At 37.8% G+C, this 22,743-nt stretch overlaps 1 protein-coding gene across 1 annotated transcript in view; it reads right to left on the reverse strand.

Moving 5' to 3' along the window:
- The window catches only part of LOC139717238 (TBC1 domain family member 2B-like), a 70,680-nt gene that overhangs the window by 40,601 nt on the left and 7,336 nt on the right, over positions 1-22,743 (reverse strand). Inside the window, exons 3-6 of the mRNA XM_071628737.1 lie at positions 12,261-12,329; positions 9,759-9,833; positions 4,525-4,597; positions 2,854-2,928 (exon numbers count right to left, since the gene is read on the reverse strand). Of these exons, the coding sequence (XP_071484838.1) occupies positions 2,854-2,928; positions 4,525-4,597; positions 9,759-9,833; positions 12,261-12,329 (292 nt within the window). The remainder of the gene's footprint in view (positions 1-2,853; positions 2,929-4,524; positions 4,598-9,758; positions 9,834-12,260; positions 12,330-22,743) is intronic.

A 22,743-nucleotide genomic window follows, 5' to 3' on the forward strand; every position in this document is an offset into this window, starting at 1 on the left:
TAGGCTTTCACTATCAAGAGATCTATGAACAAATATTACCATCAATGATGATTTCAAACACTGACTGCACGGCTTATTCGAACACTGTCGAGTATGGAAAATCCTATACTATAATACTCGAAGTTGTTGTTGTTGTCGCGGCCTTATGTATTTCCTGTTTTATTTCGGCGTTGCTGGTTTCTCTATCTCCTCCCGAGCCGTCGGCTCCGGGCAGTTGCGACCGGTGCCGTCGGCCGTAGGAGAGTATCCTACATCGAATGGCGCGGGTTTCGTCCCCTCTCCGCCTCCGTGTCGACGTCGAGGACGAAAAAGAAAAATTAATTAGCTGCATGCATAATGCATTTTTGTGCGTGACGAAAGAGCCGAGCGTTTCAATATTCACGGAACCTGCGCTGGCCTCCTGCTTTCTCGATCTTCCATCTTTTAGCTTGCAGAGACACTGGGGGATACTAAAGATGATGGTGCAGCGAAATCTCTGACATCTTCCGGCGGACGCGCACGCACACACACAATGTACCTCGCAGAACTCTATACACACTCTACTCTGTGTGTATATAGTTCTGTGATGTACCTTTGCCTCCGCCTGTTACGTGTACTGAATGTATTGACGATGGTTACACGAATCTGTGTGTGCGTGATATGGACTACAAGGGCATTTACGTACAGTTCGCCATTATTGGCGTCCCCAAATGAAAACAACGAACGTTGGTTATGTAATTGTATTTTGCACAACTGCAGAATACTATATGCAGCTCAGGTACGTCATTTAGTTTGCTCGCCGTTTGCTCTCAAGTCCGATGTCATTGTACGCAGACTGTTTAGGACGCGGCTAAATATATTTGCCGATCGTACCCTTACATATCAGATTACACGCGCAGCTGTGTCCATTCGTTTACTGCAGAGCTGATGTAATCATACATATTCATAAGATGAGCGGACGTAGAGGAAAACCTCGCTTTGCCGACCGCCTATTTTTAAAATTGCAAGTGGAAATAGAATGTGTGGTTCTATGGTCTATCAAACCAAGTTTTGGTGACAAAAAAAAGAGGGAGCAAATGAAGACGAATGCAGTGATGTATATATTCTTCTTTCTTCCATAACATGGGAAAAATATTAAAGAAAAAAAATACGAGGTCGTGAGAACCTACTCCCACGGGTGCCTATTAAACCTGATGACTATGATCTCCCCCTCCCCAAATAATAACAATGATAATAATAATAATAATAATAATAATAATAATAATAATAATAATAATAATAATAATAATAACGATAAGGATAATGATAATAATGATATAATAATAACAATAATAGGAGCAATAATTGTAGGCCTAATATTAATTATGATAATGTACAATCTGAAGCAGATGTAGTTCTATATTAATATGGTATATCAAGCCAAGTTTTGGTGATTAAAAACAAAAAGGAGGGAGCAAAATTATGAAGATATATCTTATTATTCTCTCATAACGTGGAGAAAAGAAACATGAAAAAAAAACACAAAACAAACCGAGGCCTTGAGACCAGCCGTGGATTCCCGCGGGTGCCCGCGTGGATGCAAGAGCAGGGGGTAATCAAAGTCATAGTGTTAATATCTTCCCGTTTCGACGGGAACAACCTGTGGGCAGAACTTTCGGGGAATCTCATTTGCGTTTTTGGTAATTTTTCCCTGAATGTTTTTGTTTTTTGCCCTGCGGAGGTGGAAATGTGTGTGTGCGTGAGGGGGGGGGGAGGGGTGAGGGGCAACAAGACAACTGTTGGACTTCAACGGGTGCAAATAACCCCTCGAAACTCAAGTTCTATAATAAAAGCAAGTAGTGGCAGGAATGATCCCTACCAATGGACCGGATCGCCTGGCATATACTACAAAAATGTATTATAAAATTTCTGGGAAGGGTGGTCATTTAGAAGACGGCACAATTAACGAAAGAATGAGAAGACTTTTCTTTTTATTTCTTCAATAAAAATGTGCAAAATCGTATTATGAGAAAAAAAAAATTAAACCCCTCAGACCCGTGGATTTCCACGGGTGCTGCTAGTACTTAAAGAATATTATTCTGGCATGTTTTGGACCCATTGTACAGCTATCATGGTAACTTTATGATTAATGATAACCTTGCAATCAACAGCAACCACCTATAGCAAGCACTATTTCATTGCCAATCAAAGCGAAGATATGTTTACACCTGCCCGACTTTGATTTTCATGTGACACCTAGGCAATCGGGCGAGCGCTTATGTAGCACCTTGATTTAATAGACCCATCCAAAATGCATCTTACAGGTCAAAACCCTGAAGTGACCTACATTTGACATGGTGTGAATTCTCAACAGGCAAATGATGCATCACGCGTTACCCCGGGGTACCACGTTGTGTAGCGCCACCTCATGTACACTCAAGGACAGTCGCAGAGAAATGCATGCACTGTGTGCGTGTGTACAGTCATTCCTATGCCACTGCATGCGATACTATGCATGCATGGTATACCAAGTACTGTACTATCAGCAATATAGCGTGTGCTTCAGTGCAGTGCAGTGCAGTGGCTAGCGCGTGCTAGCTCCAGCGCCAAAATGATTTCCCACTTTTTGGCACCCAGGGTACAACCTTTAAAAAAAGAATAATAATTCAACAAAATGGCTAATTTTTATTTGGTACCCCGGGATACCATTTATGTCATCATATGATCCTAAAACATGGAGGCATATGATTTTGATGCCATGGGAAATCAAAATTTGAGATCGTAATTGATACAGTATGAACAAGCCTGCATCGCACATTAACACCCACACATGAGGTCTTGACAAGACAAGAATTTGTACAGGGCAGAGTGAGGGTGTGTTCACATTTCACTTACTAGTACTGATATCCTGGTTAGGGAGCGCTCCTTGGACAGGGAAGTCTTGAGGCTGCTGAACGCTCTCCGCCTCTCCTGTACAAATCAAAGAGGTTGGCATACTGTTAATTTACACTCGCACTGAGAATAGCGTGTAGTACTCAGTCGTGGAATGTCAAATTCTGCAGTTGAGACAAACTTATGCAACTCTCTGGAGCGATACAAGTTAGTGAACCTTACAATACTGAGATTACTCAGACATCATATAGATTGATAGATACATTTGGTTGATTGGTTGATACATTGGTTAATAGATCTAGGTACATTGATTTCTTGATTGATGAATAACAACAAAAAAATAAACTCTGGTGTAAACAGATAAATATTAAAAGTAGATAGAAAGCTGGATGAATAGAGAACTAGAATATGAGATGTATCATGTATTGTGTACAAATAAACATACTACATACACACATGATACACACGTAATAATCATAAGTAGAAAGCTGAACTATTCTTTTTTATAAGGACCAATCTGCCACATGGGAATTTGTTGTCAGAAAAACAAAGAGCAAATCACCATTTGGTGAAACATCGTCATTGTACATGAGAATGTGTTCGTATTGTTTTCCTCTCTTTTCACCACGATCCAAAACACCTCAACAAAGTCCCTCCCCCTTTTCCTTGTGTGTAGAAGGGGCTATCGGATAGCTACTACTCGCTGTAAAAATAAAATTAATGCTACTTTTATTCACAAAGAGCAATGGGTGCATTAAAAATAATGACACCATCACCTCAGCTTTAATATTCTACCACATCTAGTCACCACCAATATCACCATTGATCCTCGATGGGGCGACAAGACCTTGTATCTAAAATATTGGTGAAAATGGCTTTTTGGGATTAATGGTCAGATAATCAGGTAAGTGATGTCCTGTCCGAATCCTAGCTGTCTAACCCTAAAAATGAAGCCACCATGGCATGTCAAAGGAAAGGCTCTCCCATTTGATATAGTGCCTTGGTTGCCATGTTTTTTGGCTGTCCTGAACATTAGACATATACTTTGTAGATACGAGGTCTTGTCGCCCCAGCGACGATATGTACAAGGTCACTACCACTTGGTGAGAACAGTTGGAACATTTCTGGACCATTGAGGATCAGCTGATCTTGGTACAACACATATTTCCCATAGACACCCGCCAGACGATACCCTGAAATCGTCTTTAAAGGGTTAACCCTCCGAAAAGGGTCAAAACTCCAAACTTCAATGGCTTTTCTTTTAAAGGGACTGTACAGTAATGGTTGAGGTGAGGATTCAGCTTGTTACGTTTTGCGAGATTTGTCAAAGAGCATAGAATTCTGAGGGGAATCAAGAGTTTCTTTGATAAAAATCATTTTTGAAATGACTGAGATATCTAAAGACAAGGTAAAGCAAAGATATCCTATAGAAAGAAAAATTGTGGCCTGTCAATTTTATTAGGATTGCTTTTTTTTTTTGGGGGGGGGGGGAATCTCTCAGCCATTTCAAGACCAATTTTCATCAACTAAACATTGAATCCTTCTTGGAATTACATGCTCTTTCATATTTCACAACAGGTTTCTTGTTATCTCACCAAAAATGTCAAATTATGAACATAACGTAAGGACTCGACCACAACTATACGATCCCTTTAAAAGTCCACCCAGTCTCACCTGTAGCTCTTGGAGCCAGAAGATCATTGTGTGTTGATCCTTGGCCTGCAAGACGTATGTCCTACCGTCCGTCCTGTAAGGGAGTCAAGAAGTGGCTATTACAGGTTTGCGTTTGACTTCAACATTCAGTTAATGACATTCTTTTAATTGTTTGTTAGCACATTTTAAAGGGACATTACACATTTTTTTTGGCACCATCTGTGTAGCAGGGATATCAGACATTCTGTTCCTATCATAGTACTAAATTGGACTTCAATGCTTTGAGACAAGCAGAGTCTGACCACTAGAATCCTTTTGGATACCAAGGCCTGAATACACGAAGGTGGTACAATTGGAACCATGGTGTAACCCATGATCAATTTGTATGAAGTGCCAAGTGTCGCATGGCTTATTTCGTTACAAAGTCAATCATTTCATCAACGAAATGAAGCCAAAATGTTGTCATTCCATTACAAAATAATCATTTCGTCAATAAAATGAGATTTAGTGATGAAATAGGCCACGCAACACTTGGTGCTCCATACAATTGTCCATGGTTTAAACCATGGTTCCGATTGTACCACCTTTGTGATTTCAGGCCCAGGGGTCTAATGTCTTCTATAATTGACCTAAGTTGGACATCAAAAGGGAGCTGAGAGATTTTGGTTTGAATCATTTTGTGTAGCTTATAATTCCCAGTCACTAGATATCAAGGCTTTGAATTAGAATTCAGCATTAAATAGTGAAAAAGGCTGAGTAGAAAGACATTCAGCACAGTGATATGGCTCAGTCAATAGCACATTTGCCTGCAGATCAAAGGGTACCAGGTTCGATTCAGGACTGAGTCTCACTGACATTGTTGTGTGTACTGTAAAAGTGGAAATTTTCGCGGTGTTCAAATTTTCGCGCATTTTGCGCAACCAGAAACTAGCGCGAAAATAAAAGCACGCGAATATTTTTGCTTGCCATATGTGCCTGTGCGTTCTTGATTCCGTGGAATTAAAAACACGCGAAACTCTTCCGACCCGGCCAAGCGCGAAATATTAGTCATGCGAAAATTCACCCACTTTTACAGTATTACAAAAGCATTCTGTTGCGTGATGTAATGTTAAATGGAGGACCATCTGTACAACTGTATGTGAGTTAGCCACGACTCATGCACATAAAAGACCCCACTTCATTCATTCATTCATCACAAAGAGCAGGGCGCCAACTCATTGAAAAGGCTCCCCTACCCACCCACAAAAGAAAAAAGGGTGAATGATGCCGACCCTGCACGGTTCATCCAAGGTGACTAGCAATACTCAGCAAAGGGTATCAACCAAGCATATTGTGCCATATGCCTATGAAAACAAACTTCATCTAATGTCAATTACTGCAAAGTGGAAATTTTTGCGGTGTTGAAATTTTCGCGCATTTCGCGCAACCAGAAACTAGCGCGAAAATAAAAGCACGCGAAAATTTTTGCTTGCCATAATGTTCCTGTGCGTGATGTCTTGATTCCGTGGATTTAAAAACACGCGATACTCTTTTTACCCGGCCAAGCGTGAAAAATTAGTCGCGTGAAAATATCCACTTTTACAGTACCTTACAGTCGCCACTTGCATGTATTTCCTATGCACTCCCGGGTTGGCGAACTAACGATAGGCACTGAATGAGTTCACCGCCCATAGCGCACCACGTACATGTATGTACATCATTTTAATAGCATACAGTGTGTTATACACACACTTCAACGTAGGATGCATTGTGCATCATCGTGTTTGAAAAACTTTGTTAATCTGCCACCTGAAATCCGTTCGAAATCAAAAACATCCTCACATTAAAGTTGGTTTTGTCACCTGCAACTTATGGTAAAATACATTCGGATTACAATTATTTGTGTTTTTATGGAGGAAAAAGGTGAATTAGGAAATGTCTTTTGAGAGCGATAAAAATCTGTCGCCCCAGCTGATCTCCGATCGCGGCGCGCGTTACATGCGGTGTGAATGTCTGGTGACTCTAGGTAGTGGCGACTTAATGGTAATCGAAGTTACCTCAGAATGTAGCCAGCCGAAGGAGTGGAAGATGTCTCTAAACACTACGAGTGGACTGGTATGATACAAGACTGGCAATCATCAAAAACAAATTAAACAAATTTATGGTGTCATACAAGTCTAATGATGAGTGAGATAAATGTGACATGCTCTAGAGCTTTACTTGGAAATAAAAGAGCTGAGAAAAGGCCTGTATGTAATTCAGCTGAGATTGCTGGTCAAAATTAGGTTTCTCTTTATAAAGTGGATCATAAATCAAGGCTGATGTGACTTCACATGGCACTTCATCCATCTCAAAGACAACATTAATCACACATGTAATACAACCTAGCTAGAGCTGAAAGTGATACACTTTTTTAATATACAACATACTTCCTTACAAGATACTGAAGGTGAGTGCTGGATCTTATACTTGGGATTCTTTCGAGACTTTGAAATGATATATCAAACTCAATTCACAGCAGTACACGAAGAAGAGGGTCACTTTCAAATCAAACAAACTAATTGCAACTGATTGACAAAGTGCCGATTGTTGACTTATTAAAGCACCATATACAGTGTACATGGATGTATTTTGTGTCTTAGTACTAAAAGAGCCATGATGAAAATATGGGCTTATAACTCTGGTTGTACTCAAACCTATGCATTTTTTTTTCTATTTTCCTCATCCGAGGTACTTTATTTTCCCACATAACTTCACATTTTACAGTCGCTTTATCTACAAGTATCCGAAGGTATGCAACATATCATTTTGAAGGGACAAAAATAATTAAAGGCTGCATCAACGATACCAACCGAAATAATTGCGTATTTTTAATCCAATTTCATCGAAACTACTACATTGTATTTGGTTGCACTTCAAACTTATATAAAAACTAAATTCCGCTTTCAAATCTTCTACTAAATGGTGTATATTGAACAAAAATTTGTTTCCTTCATTGAGTTCTCTTATATAATTTCTATAAACAATAAATTGGGCATAATTTTACAAAAAGATTTACTAATTTCACCTTTTTATTGCCTACATGTATATCATATCCGAGAATTATGACGTTTACATTGATATCTATTACAAAATCGAAAATATTTCAAATTAAAACCGAAACCGCTTTCGAATACATTTTGATATTTTTGCATTTCAGCAAAAAATGACAAATGGTTTCTTTACAATTACAAATAGTACACAAATTATCATTCAAAATGTTCCATAAACAAATTATCTTTACTGGGTAGTATACGATGAAAAAGCTGAAAATTAAATTGTTTTATTCTGTTGTCATTAATCTGAAGAAACTCACATTGCAAAACCTTTTTCCAGTCAAAATCACATGGTAAGTTCAAATATTACCTTGCCAGGAGTGAATATACATGAAGGTTCTTGTTTTTTCTTATGCAAAAAGAATCTATAATAATATTTAGCTGACGTTTTCTGTACACTGATTTTATCACCTGTTGACAACTCAATAGCATCAAATTCTTCTGTGTGCGGTAATACAGGAGTCTGTATGTTATTACGTAACTTGTCCAACCAAAACCTGGGGAATGCTTTTTTCAACTTGGACAATTCATATGAGGTGAGCAGCTGCCTGTCTCGGAAGGTTGCATTTACGGCTGTAACGTCTTTCCATTCCCCATCTTTTATAATCTGTTTCAATTGTGATAACATCTTCTTTTATCCAACTCTGGATAAATAACATTTCATTTTCATATCTAATATGACTGTTATTCCAAACAACTTCTTTCTCTATATCATTAACATTAAACATATCTATGTATTTTAACTCAGACCATGAAAAACTCAGGTATTTGTCTCTTTCTGCATATTCTTAGTATATCATTTTTCTTGCAATTGAATTTCCAACACAAAGGCATTCCGCCAATTTTCTGGGTCCAATACTCAAAATATTCAAACCCATGCATGATCTGTCAATCAGTTGCAGATATGGCAGCTTGACACAAGAATTTTATGAATAAATGCACAGTATCCCCTGCTATATAAGGACTGGCACTGGCTGTCAGGCAGAAGCTCAGTAATCCAGTGTATACATCACCTGTCTAGTAATCGGGTTCACTTTGTTGGTGCGAGTGTAAGCCAAGTACAGTACCTGCTTGTATACCCATGATTTTTGTCTCTTTTATCACGGCTGCTTCTATAACTCTAATAATTGGTGTTTATTTGAATTAATGAAGGCCGGTTTGTCAATAGCGTCGCAGTCACACTGGCAAAAGATTGTAAAGATTGCATAGTCTTTGCAATCTTTTGTCCTCCCTTCACTTAGGCTGCGTTTATCATCTTTCCCCTGTTTTAAACGGCTTTCAAAAGCCGTTTCCAAAGCCCTTTTGAAAACCGTTTCCAAAGCCCTTTGGAAACGGCTTCCAAAAGTGTTTCGTTTATCAAGAACTCTTTGCGAACACGATAACTGGCCTGTCACTGCACAGCTGCATTGCGCGATTTGACCCGAGGAGAAAAGGTCATATAAGGCGTGCATGGCTCGTAACTGCAGTACAAAGCCGTTTCAAAACAGCTTTGCGTTTATCTCGCTTCAAAAGGCTTCTAGAAACAGGTTTCTGGAAACCTGTTTTGGAAACCTGTTCTGGAAAGCACAAATTTGCGGCGTTCAAAAAGGCTTTCCGAAAAGGCTTTCAAAACAGCTTTGCGTTAATCATCTCATAAAAATTCCCTTAAAGTCGGTTTGGAAAGCCTGTTTCTGCCGAGAAAAAGAGTTGATAAACGCACCCATAGTGACTCAAACGTCTCAATCTTTGGATTGAGAAGTTTGGGTCAATAGTGCATGTGCGCAAGGAAAAAGAAAGAGTACGCCGTCTGACAGCTAGTGATTGTGATGTAACAATGCCCAATTGTACATATGGCAACACGCTTCGGAGGCATGGCCTGAAAACAGATGGTGGAATAGCCATGTGACAAACTTCACAAAGTTTCAGTATCTAGTATTCACACTGCCAAAAGATCGAGAAGCTTGGCGGGGATGGAGAAATATACATGCCTAGTTTGCGTGGGAAGTTTCGCGAGAAGTTTTGCAAGAAGTTTACCGGGAAGTTTAATGCGAAATTTGCTGTCACACTGGCAAAAGACCGAGATCTTAAAGATCACGATATTAAACTTTGCGATCTTTTGCCAGTGTGGCCACTGCTATTCTTTGCAATAAAGACAAGTTGACGTAAGAATTCATTCATTTGAACAAACAAAATAAATCTTACTGAATTTGGAACTGTCTCTGACTTCCCGGGTTTGTGACATCAAATGTGAGCGATGAGTTGGCAATGTCGATTGAGCTGTAATTTCAGGGGGATGGAAACAAACAAAGCAAAACAAGATCAAAAAAGAGAATGAAAAAAAAAAAATGAAACACCATTGGAGATTATCAAAATGTCACAATCAAATGAAACACCACTTGCATGAACAAGAGACCTGCGGGTCTAGCGCTCACCTGAGTATCGCAAGTTCACCTTTCACGCAGTCACTTATCTAAATTATTCACGGCTCTACCAAAATTTGACCAGGCATTCTCAAGTAGACGATGAAAATGTACAATAAGGGCCCAATTTTTTAAGATTCCTTAATTTGGGGGGATTGGGGCCCCCTGGGGCCCTCTGGTTGGGGCATGGTGCCCATTTTAACAAATTTAGTTCCTAACCCCCTACAGATGCTACCAGCCAAGTTTGGTGAAAATGGGTCATGGGGTTCTCAAGAAGAAGATGAAAATGTACAATTTAGGCCCCATTAGAACCCCTCCCCATCCCCCTCCCCTGGGTCCCAAGGGGGGCACCCCTGATTCTGCCATGAACAAACTTGAAACTACAGTCATCAATGTACTAACTCATAATACTAACTTAGCCCTATCACTTCTGCTTCTAGAGAAGATTTTTAAAGATTCCTTAATTTTGAGGGGTTTAAGCCCCCCTGGGGGCCCCCTGGGTGGGGCATGGTGCCCATTTTAACAAATTGAGTTTCTAACCCCCTAGGGATGCTACCTGCCAAGTTTGATGAAAATCGGTCTTGGGGTTTTCAAGAATAAGATGAAAATGTAAAAAGTTTACGCACGACGCACGACGCACGACGCATGAAGGACGATCGCAATAGCTCACTTGAGCCTTTGGCTCAGGTGAGCTAACCATGGTAAAGTTTATAGCTATGCCTTGCTCAAACATGATACTAGGAAAAAATATATATTCCTGAAACAACGATCTAGAGAAAAGGAAGAAAATCTTGTCAGTTGTCTGGTGTGGAATTTCCATATAGCAAGACTTCATAAAAGGGATGGTATAGTTTAGGTTGAGATGGGGATTCAGATTTTATTTTTAACATTTTTTGAGAAAATTTGAAAACCTTTGCAAGAAATATTGAATTGAGAACAATATAGTGATCCTAATAAAAGGTGGGACCCACCTTTTATTAGGATCAATTTGTTTTGCTTTGTTTTTGGACATCTCAGCCATTTCAAATCTAGTGTTCATCAAATAAACTTGAAATTCCTCTTAGAGAACTTTGTAAGTAGCGGTTATCCAATTAAAGCTATACCATCCTTTCAGCAGTAGATGAATCATAACTAGGAACGAGCAAACTGATTTGTACAGAGTATAACACTTTGTAAATGGCCATCTTTTAGGTTTGAGTTGTTTCAATTGATCTCTCATTAACAGTCCACCTCCCTTCTGAAAGATGAGCACAGTAAATTCTAATACTTAAAGGGGATGGATAGTAACTGTTCAGTGGGAATCAGTGTGAATGCTGGGGGATGATTGTTCCAATCCTTGTGGGATTCTTAAAGAGCATTATAGTCTATTGTTGTGTGAAAATTATTTGCCTCAGAATGGTCTCATATTCAAGTAATGTGCAGTTTAATGTTTCCCGATCGCCCTGTCACTGTACAGGCATGCTATCCTGGAAACATTAAACTGCACATTTCTTGAATATGAGACCATATTGAAGCAAATAATTTCCACACAACAACAGATTATATAATGTACTCTTAAATGAATCCCATAAGGATTGGAACAATCATCCCCCAGCATTCCCACTGATTCCCACTGATCAGTTACTAGCCATCCCCTTCAACTACAACCATCATTCTCATCAGCTGTCAGAGCTGCTGAGGCCCTGTGGATAGAGCCAATGGACTCTTTTTCTTCTGATTCATGGTTCAAGCCTGCTAGTTTGTAGCAGTAACACCACAGATCACCCCAAGGTTGGGGTAATGTTTGTCCCTACCAACTACTTTTGGAGCGGGTGCTGTTCGTTATTCCGAAGGTTCGCTATTCCAAAGGTGCGTTATTCCCAAGGTTCGTTAATCCGAAACACACAAATTCCCTATACCTAAAGGTTCGTTAATTAATCAGAAAATGAAAAAGGGTTCTTTAATCCGAACATTTGTGGCGTTCTTCCGAAGGTTCGTTATTCTGGAGATTCGTTAATTCGAAAATGAAATTCGGAATAATGCACCTTCGGAATAACGAAACTTCAGATTAAAGAGCCTTCGGAATAACAAAGCTTCAGAATAACGAGCTGTAACCTTTTGGAGCACCCGGAAGGCTATTGCCCCTGTGGTACTCTGCTTGTACTGGCATATATCCACAAATGTACTGTGTATGTACTTTTGTTTCCCTAGTGGCCACACTAGTCTACAGTCTGTATTAAAAGAATAAACTCAACATATTAACAAAGGAACAATTATTGTTTTTATAGTATATTAGTGTCCTTACCCAAGTGCAGCTGTATCTTGCGCATTGCGGTAGTAGTAGAGCCGACATCTGATATCATCAAACACAAACCTGGCAGGAAAGAACATATTATACATACATGTACCAACAATGATTATCAGTATAGACAGATTACTCAAACCTTCAGTGAAATCAGCAAAGATTATATAAGTTGAATTTAATTTGGATAATGAACAGAATTTGAAATATGTTTCCAGTAAAGGTTGTTTTACATTAAGGTGACCAAAGATCCAAATTACATATGAATTCATAGACTTGTTTTTTTGTTTTTGTTTTTGTTTTTGTTTTTTTGTTTTTTTTTGGGGGGGGGGAGGGTTTATACATTTGTGCTGGAAAAAGTTTTTGCATTTTATAAAGCACTTAAAATTGCTTTCATCATTTTTTTTTTTTTGTCATTTCTTTTTTCAACGCCAGTACAGTGGTAGAAAAACGAATCTACTACTATAATACTCGAAGTTGTTGTTGTTGTCGCGGCCTTATGTATTTCCTGTTTTATTTCGGCGTTGCTGGTTTGTCTATCTCCTCCCGAGCCGTCGGCTCCGGGCAGCTGCGACCGGTGCCGTCGGCCGCAGGAGAGTATCCTACATCGAATGGCGCGGGTTTCGTCCCCTCTCCGCCTCCGTGTCGACGTCGAGGACGAAAAAGAAAAATTAATTAGCTACATGCATAATGCATTTTTGTGCGTGACGAAAGAGCCGAGCGTTTCAATATTCACGAACCTGCGCTGGCCTCCTGCTTTCTCGATCTTCCATCTTTTAGCTTGCAGAGACATTGGGGGATACTAAAGATGATGGTGCAGCGAAATCTCTGACATCTTCCGGCGGACGCGCACGCACACACACAATGTACCTCGCAGAACTCTACACACTCTACACTGTGTGTATAGTTCTGTGATGTACCTTTGCCTCCGCCTGTTACGTGTACTGAATGTATTGACGATGGTTACACGAATCTGTGTGTGCGTGATATGGACTACAAGGGCATTTACGTACAGTTCGCCATTATTGGCGTCCCCAAATGAAAACAACGAACGTTGTTATGTAATTGTATTTTGCACAACTGTAGAATACTATATGCAGCTCAGGTACGTCATTTAGTTTGCTCGCCGTTTGCTCTCAAGTCCGATGTCATTGTACGCAGACTGTTTAGGACGCGGCTAAATATATTTGCCGATCGTACCCTTCCATATCAGATTACACGCGCAGCTGTGTCAATTCGTTTACTGCAGAGCTGCTGTAATCATACATATTCATAAGATGAGCGGACGTAGAGGAAAACCTCGCTTTGCCGACCGCCTATTTTTAAAATTGCAAGTGGAAATAGAATGTGTGGTTCTATGGTCTATCAAACCAAGTTTTGGTGACAAAAAAAAAAGAGGGAGCAAATGAAGACGAATGCAGTGATGTATATATTCTTCTTTCTTCCATAACATGGGAAAAATATTAAAGAAAAAAAATACGAGGTCGTGAGACCCTACTCCCACGGGTGCCTATTAAACCTGATGACATATGATCTCCCCCTCCCCAAATAATAACAATGATAATAATAATAATGATAATAATAATAATAATAATAATAATAATAATAATAATAATAATAATAATAATAATAATAAGGATAATGATAATAATAATATAATAATAACTATAATAGGAGCAATAATTGTAGGCCTAATATTGATTATGATAATGTACAGTCTGAAGCAGATGTAGTTCAAGCCAAGTTTTGGTGATCAAAAACAAAAAGGAGGGAGCAAAATTATGAAGACGAAAATATCTTATTTTTCTCTCATAACGTGGGGAAAAGAAACATGAAAAAAAAAAACACAAAACAAACCGAGGCCTTGAGACCAGCCGTGGATTCCCGCGGGTGCCCGCGTGGATGCAAGAGCAGGGGGTAATCAAAGTCATTGTGTTAATATCTTCCCGTTTCGACGGGAACAACCTGTGGGCAGAACTTTTGGGGAATCTCATTTGCGTTTTTGGTAAATTTTCCCTGAATGTTTTTGTTTTTTGCCCTGCGGAGGTGGAAATGTGTGTGTGCGTGAGGGGGGGGGGGAGGGGTGAGGGGCAACAAGACAACTGTTGGACTTCAACGGGTGCAAATAACCCCTCGAAACTCAAGTTCTATAATAAAAGCAAGTAGTGGCGGGAATGATCCCTACCAATGGACCGGATCGCCGGGCATATACTACAAAAATGTATTATAAAATTTCTGGGAAGGGTGGTCATTTAGAAGACAGCACAATTAACGAAAGAATGAGAAGACTTTTCTTTTTATTTCTTCAATAAAAATGTGCAAAATCGTATTATGAGAAAAAAAATAAAACCCCTCAGACCCGTGGATTTCCACGGGTGCTGCTAGTATAAACAAGAATTCAACAAAATGACAGCGGCTCTCTATGTGGTACATCATAGTACTAAAAACCGCATCATATCATAGATTTAAATACCGACAAATAGGCTGTACAGTCAGCAAACATCTAAACAAACTGTCATGTTTTGGTTTCTGTTCCTGTTTTTGTGTTGCCAAGTAGCTAGGAGCATAAAACAAACCACACAGACTTTCTTGTTCACGCACGCCTTGACATTTTGATACGAGGAGAATTGCACTGTTTACAGCCACAAAGCAGCGAACTTTTTACTGTTATATTGCCATACAACTGCTCCTGATTTACACCTCAACAAACAAATCAACTTCAAAGGACCCTTCTTTGTAATCGGCAGTCGGTGGAAATTCAATCAGGCACACAAGTCTTTGTACCTGACTAATCAAGGGTGGCACATTTTTTTTATTATGTTTTTTTTCAAGGTAGAGTGGGTGAGACACTCATTTTCCAATTATAGTCTGGCAGTAAAGTTTCCTGAGAAGAAAAGCAATCTTAGTTTCCTTGTAGACTTTGCCCTATAGAGAGATCCATTAAGAGTCCTATATCACCTGTGGCACATAACATACTTGTACAGGGTGTTCAGACACAAAAATATCATATCATCTAGAACGGTATAGCTATACGATGAATTTATACGTCTGAACACCGACTAACGAAATGACGTATTGCGAAACGATGTATAGCGAAACGACGGTCAGAGCATTAAGTTTCGAACTAGAACTCGATAACGAATCAGCATTCCATCGTGTCCATTGTGCGTCTGAGCGTATGGCGACCATAGAACGGTAACTAGGCGGAACTTAATGGGAGCGAGCACGAAAGGTGACATTGTACCTGTCACTCATGACCACAACAACATGCCCAGTGAGAAACTGCACATGTATCTCGGCATAAAACATGATCATGGCCCGTTTCACGGTTAGGCGCCACTTTTCATTTTTTTCAGTTTTCAGTCTACTACACAGAATAAGAGTAGATTCATGAAATGTTTTGATGTGCATATGTTAGACCCCCATGGGGTCTACCTCCCATAGCATAACGAAAATGCAACTCCAAAGTATTTGCTCACAGTGAGGCAAGATGTGCCCAAATCGGACTCACTGTGTGTCAACCTGGCAAACATCCCTTTTTTGCAAACTTTGCCATTCTGTATCATATCTAGCTATGACTTAAGTGAACATATCTATGTTAAGTGTATGAGTAGCCATAATGAATCATATCAGAGCTAAAAAGTTTCAACTCCTTTTTGTTACATTTTTTCCACCCCAAAATTCTCTTGGTGGATGTGACATTGTCCGTTCACATTTAAGCATCTGCTTAAATATGGGTTGTGTAAGTAAGAAAACAAAGGCAAGTCTCAGGAAAATAATGTAAAAGTAAAGTATAGCTTTGTATGAGTAACTGTAGAAAGTTTGTTTGTGCTTCAGTTCCATCTGATGAAATGACAGTAATTTGAAAACAAAATTCAAATGTCCGTTCACATTTTTGTCACATCCACTAAGATTTTATAAATCTATAACTTTTTAATGGTTTAGATTATTTCTAAATTTTCTGCATAAATCAATGATACACAGTTGGGTGCCTATCCCTCTGAAACAATTTAGGATTTGAAATTCAAATGCTTTTTTTATTTCACAAAACATGGTGTCCGTTCACACATGTCACATCCACCAGCCTTTCTTGTCAGAAACACATTTTGGTGTGCATCTCAGTAAATACTGGTCCAATTAACGTTAAATCTCAACACATTTTAGACTCTTTAGTAACCTTATAAATGCCACTGATTTTGAGATTACTATGAAACTAAAAATTTGAAAAACTTAAAAAATATGTGAAATGCCCTGGTGGATGTGACATTTTAAGATGTGAACGGACATTTCGATGAATATCACATAAAATCTAGGGACAACTTATTTTTGGGGGGACAAAATATGTTCAGATTTTAAAAACATGTCTTTCCCAAGATATCTAGATATCAGACACCCACTTCTATACCACATTCACTTATAATTTTACATTAGAATACTTGTTCACAGTGAGGATGTAGTATGATTTTGTCACTGTGACTGTGAAAACTGATGTTCTACATATTCTAATCAATTTTCCAGATGATTAATCTCAAAAAGGCAAAAGAATATTTATGTAATTTAATTACATTGATTAGACTTCTCCTGTATCCTGTATTTGATAAGTTTAAAAATGATTGAATATGTGGTGGATGTGACATTTTGGGGTGTGAACGGACACACAGTGTATCTCCCCAAACGCACAGCATTTTTCAGCATTAGTTCCCAATGCTTCACGCAGCATCACGACTTGAACACAGTGTGAAATGATCCACAACCATTGGAATGGTTAACTTAGATTGAGGGGTGAAAAAAAAAAGTTAAAATGATTTTTATATCACTTTACTGCAACTGATTGAAAATTGCCCTTCAACATAAGTAAGCACCAGTAATGCAGTGTTCTAATAGTAGCCATGACAAAAAATAATGGGCATTCAACTTGATCAGATTTAAACCAGTTAATATCTCCTGATGGTTATTTTCCAGTGAAGGTACAGTGAAGGTGATTCACAGAGATAATGGTATGGGTCCATCTCACTGAAGGGGTCCTTTTAACCCCACTTTCCAATGTATTTTTAGAAAGAAAGGAATTCTTACATATTTATTCAGTGTTTTAGGAGTATAACCACATGTGTGATGAAAAAATCCTGGCCATATGATACTCAAGCTGGATTTAAATCGATCATCTCCTGATTACCAGACTGGCGTCATATCCACTAGACTACCAGGCTTCCGCTACAGAGCCTGTGCTAGTTCTATGGCATGTGATCCTGTGCAGCAGATAATGTGTATTTACCTGGTATTCAAATAAATGAATTCTTACATCAAGTTGTTTGTAAGTGGAGCTGATTGACAAATCGCCCCGTGTCGATGTACAATAATCACCAATTATTCAGTGTTTATAGTTGTAGTCCTAATAAAAAATCATGGGCATACAACTCTGGAACCAACAAGCTCCTGATTATTTGGCAGGCATTGTAATTCATATCCACTAAACTGCCTCAACCCCAACAGCCAACTAGTGCTCCTTCCAATTCTTTTTAGCAGAGGGTAAGTCCATATTTATGCAAATAAATAAACCCTTGTATCAAGTTGTTTTTATTGCAACTGACTGACAAATTGCCCGTTGTTGACAAAAACTAGCATTATTCACTATTAGCCATAATTAAAAAAAATACTTGCTGATTAAACAAAAAATACACTTGCTGTACATGTGCTTCACAAGATTACATGTTATAGCCAGCTATCAAAAGCTCATTACGGGTGTTCATTATTCCCAATGTTTGTTATTCTGAAACACACAAATTCCCTTTACTTACAGGTCTGTTCAGCGAAAAAATGGGAGAGTGTTTATTTTTTTGAGGCTTTGTAAATCCAAGAATTAGATAAAGGTCATTATTCCAAAGGTTCATATCCAAATGGGCAATTCCGCAGTTAGGTGGACATGACATGGATAAAAGAAATGTGCCTCTTTATCTTACTCCTTGATTTAGGTATCAACTAATGCCATGGATGTTCATCAATCATTAAGGTCTTTCAAATTCAGTAGATTTTATTTTTCGAATTCATTGATTTTGCAAGATCTAAAACCATCATCTAAAATGTACATGTGGGACTGGGGATGCTGAAATTCACTTAAATGCAAATTACAGTGGGTTCCTTTGAAATTTTTTCCTCAAAGCTTTGCTAAAGGGTAAAAGATGAATACATTTAAATACTCCAGAAGTCATGTGACATTTTGTCAATTACAAAAGGGTGAAATGACCTGCGGAATTACTCCGGACAAATGTAACGTTACTAAGGGCAAGTCCAAGATATCGCGCACCTTACGTATGGGACATTCAGGGATTTCAAACCTCTGAAAAGTAATGAAGAAGCACTTGGATTTTAATACTGTTTGTCATCAGGATGACTGGTATCCCTGAGAAGAACATTGTGTTTAAGTTTGATGTCATTTGACCTTGGGTTAATTATTTTATTAAGAAAAATATGGCAACTTACGTATGGGACCAGAGAAAAACTGGATTTTTCAAAAAAAAGTTTGACTTGAAAGTTCTCTGAAAGTACCTTATTGATCAAGTTCTGTTTAGAAGTGAAGAAAGGTACAATACTGAAGTATCTTTCAGCAAAGTTTCATTGCAAAAGAATAAAGCATTTTTTCTTGAAGTTGGTTTAATTAACAAAAGTACACCTTACGTATGGGACATGGCTCAACTTACGTATGGGACATATGTCTTTAGTGCACAAGTGTATTCATGGGAATGACTTTAAATTTTCCCATAGTGTCATATTCAGTTTCACAAATCATACTACAACATTTAACAAATGAAATAGACTGCTAAGTAGGTGCTTTCCCAGTTCAGGTACCTAACAAAAGCTAAAATAAGACAAATAAAAGTAATTACCAATTTACAATTAGTTTGGATTCCGTCATGCATTAACACTGTCCTCATGATGTCTATACAGATACAGTATATACTGACACTCTATTTCTAGCCCATTTGTAATACTTTGGTCAATATTTTTATCAATTGAAAAAAAAAAATGCGTGAATTCTAGCTTGTGACCTTGATGTAGCATACGTGCACATGTACCATGATTAATTTGTAGTCTTGATAATTTCAACTGTAAAATCAAATGTCATGTACAGTGTAATTTGCAAATACAGTTTGAAGTGGGTACTTTCAGTACGGGTAGTTCTAGGCTTACCTTGCAAGTTGTCTAAGTTTTTATAGAGCTTTATAATTGTTTGAAATGCAGCACAAAACACAACAACAAGAGTAATTCATTTTGCTCTGTAATCGTCATGTTTTGCCATGTGAATTTTAGCTTCTGCAAAATCAATCAAATTTTAATGAAACTTTTAGACTTTAAAAGCCGTGGTAGAACAAAGAGATAGAAGAATGTATGTACCTATGCTGGCTTTTTTTTTTCTCAAATTGCATGGCTTCAAGTCTATGAAACCAAAGACCACAAAATTTGTGTTGATACATGTACTTTGTACATACATAATGCTTGTGTAGTAAAACAGGAAAGATTATCATTTGTATTCAAATCTTAAGAGAAAATGTAATTCTAGATTTGAAACACTTAAGTAACTCACTGATCTGAAACTTACAATTTTGATAAATTCTAATAACCTCATTTGATCATACACTACCAGATTGCAATGTATGTTGATAATTGTGTAGATGTGGGGTACAAAGTAAGTATGATTTGATGAAGGTGTCTCAGAGCACATCTGTCTCCTCAAACACAAAATAGAAGAAAAAAATGAATTCCCTATATTTTGTGTAGTTTGTGTTTTTAGCACTCCAACCAGAGAACCAGTATTGATATTGTAGTTCATGGTAAATGTAAACTATAGTCTTCATTTTACCGGATTTTCAGAAATCATGTTCATGACCTTGATAAAGTCATGACATATTCTGAGGGTGTGCAGTTGAAATATTAAACATCCCCTCAAAATAAAAAGTATTCTCGTAGGGTTTTTCCTTTCAACTCTAGTAAACCCTATCAACTCTAGTATGACAAAGTTACCTGCTGTCACTTCAAGTGATTTTTCTATTCAGTAAGACCTGTAATGTTGTCATTGATGAGCTCCACAAGCACAATTGTTTTGATTTCCCTTTTTGAGGCTGTACAGCCTGTAGTACATGCTGAACAATGTACTGCACCTAAAATGACACTCAGAGAATCCCATTCTCTTGGACAAAGTCATTTTGTAGAGAGGTAAAGTTGAAAATGACAACTGAATTAAGAAAATATCCAATATCAAAATGTTAAAGGGAGGAATGCTAATTGAAGACCAGCTGCACAGCCTGTAATGAAAATAAGAAAATAAATGAATATTCTTTATTTTCCTTTCTTAATCATAGAATGACTCAATAATGCTGTTCTTACACTCTCCCTGAGGTCAACTGAGTAGGAGAGGCAGATATACAGACATATCCTTCAGAGTAGGTGCAAAGATAACCATTCACCAAACAAATGTAAGGACACATAGCATCCATGTCAAAAGGCGGTTTTCCCATTCACTTTGCATGTAATGTCCCATACGTAAGGCATTTGTCCCATACGTAAGCAAACTTTAATTAGTTATAAGACGAAGGACTAATTAAATTTCCACATTTAGTTTTGCTACTCTGGAGTTAAAATGAATAAATTAGAACTTCCTGAAGTATGATTGGTCAATGTTAGAAATCTTTAGAGAAAACTTAAAAAAACATACTCAAATCCTTACGTATGGGACACTTCATTCTGGGAAAGTGGATAATTTGCATAATTAATGTGCTGACCTTGTCTTACCAATTGGAAATTATACTAGCTCATACAGGGGTCACGTCTATAAAGGAACTAGGTCAAGGACAAATTCAACTGATTTTATATGAATATTTTTAATTTGTCCCATACGTAAGGTTTGTTTTTACTTTATGCAAATTAAGGTCATATTTCTTGCATAAATTTGCATAATTCAATATTTTCTTTGCTGGAAATATGTAATTTAACTCTTTGGCTACAACATGATATCAATAACTTTTCGATTAAATCAAGATGAATTTTGAGCATCTGAGGGGACATTATCTTGGACTTGCCCCTAACCGTAACGTTACTAACCATGCTTTTGGGGGTCTAGCTAAAAAATTATCGGTCGAACTGCTAAAAAAATTTGCATGAACATTTGTCATGATGTAATAATTGAAATTAATGCAACACTTTGTTTGAAGTAACTTGAATTTTTGCACACTTTTTGTTACAAGACATTGATTTTTTTGTCATGTCCTTTTTTCGTAACGTTACTAACTAGCCCTTTAAGTTGCCATAGCAATTCTAATATTTCTTGGATTGTATTCATTCTTTTCTGTATCATAAACATGGGAAGGATGAATATGTTTTTGACATAATTTTGACTTGAAATGAATAAATGGTAATTCTGTAGTAAAAACAAATATCTAAATTTGTTCAAATGTAACGTTACTAACCGCGGAATTGCCCAAATATGAAATAAGGCATGTTATTCTGAAGGTTTGTTCATCTGAAGGTGTAATAAGGTTTGTTAACCCTGAATTATTATTTTTTAATCTGAATACATAATGATACTCATAAAGCAAAAAGGGAAATAAAGTTTGTTATTTTAAAAAAAAAATGAATGTTCTTCAATTGACAAAGAATGGCTTATCCTGGTGATGATGCGGGAGAGGTGGAAGGGTGGTATATGGATGAGGAGGAGAAAATGCTTCTTTTTACAGAACACAAACTATACAAATAAAGATTTCATTTTGTCAATATGTAGGGCCTATGTATACCCTGTGCATTAACATACTATTAAACAGTGGTGCTTCAATATCAACAAACTATGGCAAATTAGAAATGTGATTTTTAACTGACATGATAAAGTTTATGGGTGGAATCCTGGTAGGTGACATATATATGCGAGGGTTATTGTAGCTTTTGCCTGTGCTGTAGATTTACAATGCACAATGCACACAGGGTCATGACCACATAATCTGCATTTTTTGTTATCATTATTGAGGATCGGTCTTTATACCAGGTTTTCACTTTTAAAGTTTGTCATAGGCAGAAACTATAGGTAGGACAGGTTAAGGTAAGATTAAGACTCACATTACTTGTACCTTTTCTTTTCGATACCCTGGGAAAACACTACACATTGGGGATTTTGATCACAATAAAAATGTCACATTCACCATGTTGGATATCATTTACTGTGAGAAAAATTGAGTGCATAATTGAGTGCATAATTGCTCTATCAGAAACATTATGTATGACTTCATTGGTTAAAGAATAAGGATGTCATTACTATGTTGATGAATTTATTGTTTTATCCATATGTAGTTCACATAAATTGAAGGTAAAAAATGTCTGTTCACACTTGATTTTGTCACATCTGCACCAAGGAGTTATCAGGCATTCATACAAATTGTACATTGAAACTTGAGAATACAACTGTATGTGGACCCTTGTGAGCAGTGATTTGCATTGAATTTCTAAA

The sequence above is a fragment of the Diadema antillarum genome, unplaced genomic scaffold (genome assembly GCF_040938485.1).
Source record: "Diadema antillarum isolate AM-2024a unplaced genomic scaffold, OU_Dant_1.0 scf00000073, whole genome shotgun sequence".
NCBI lineage: Eukaryota > Metazoa > Echinodermata > Echinoidea > Diadematoida > Diadematidae > Diadema > Diadema antillarum.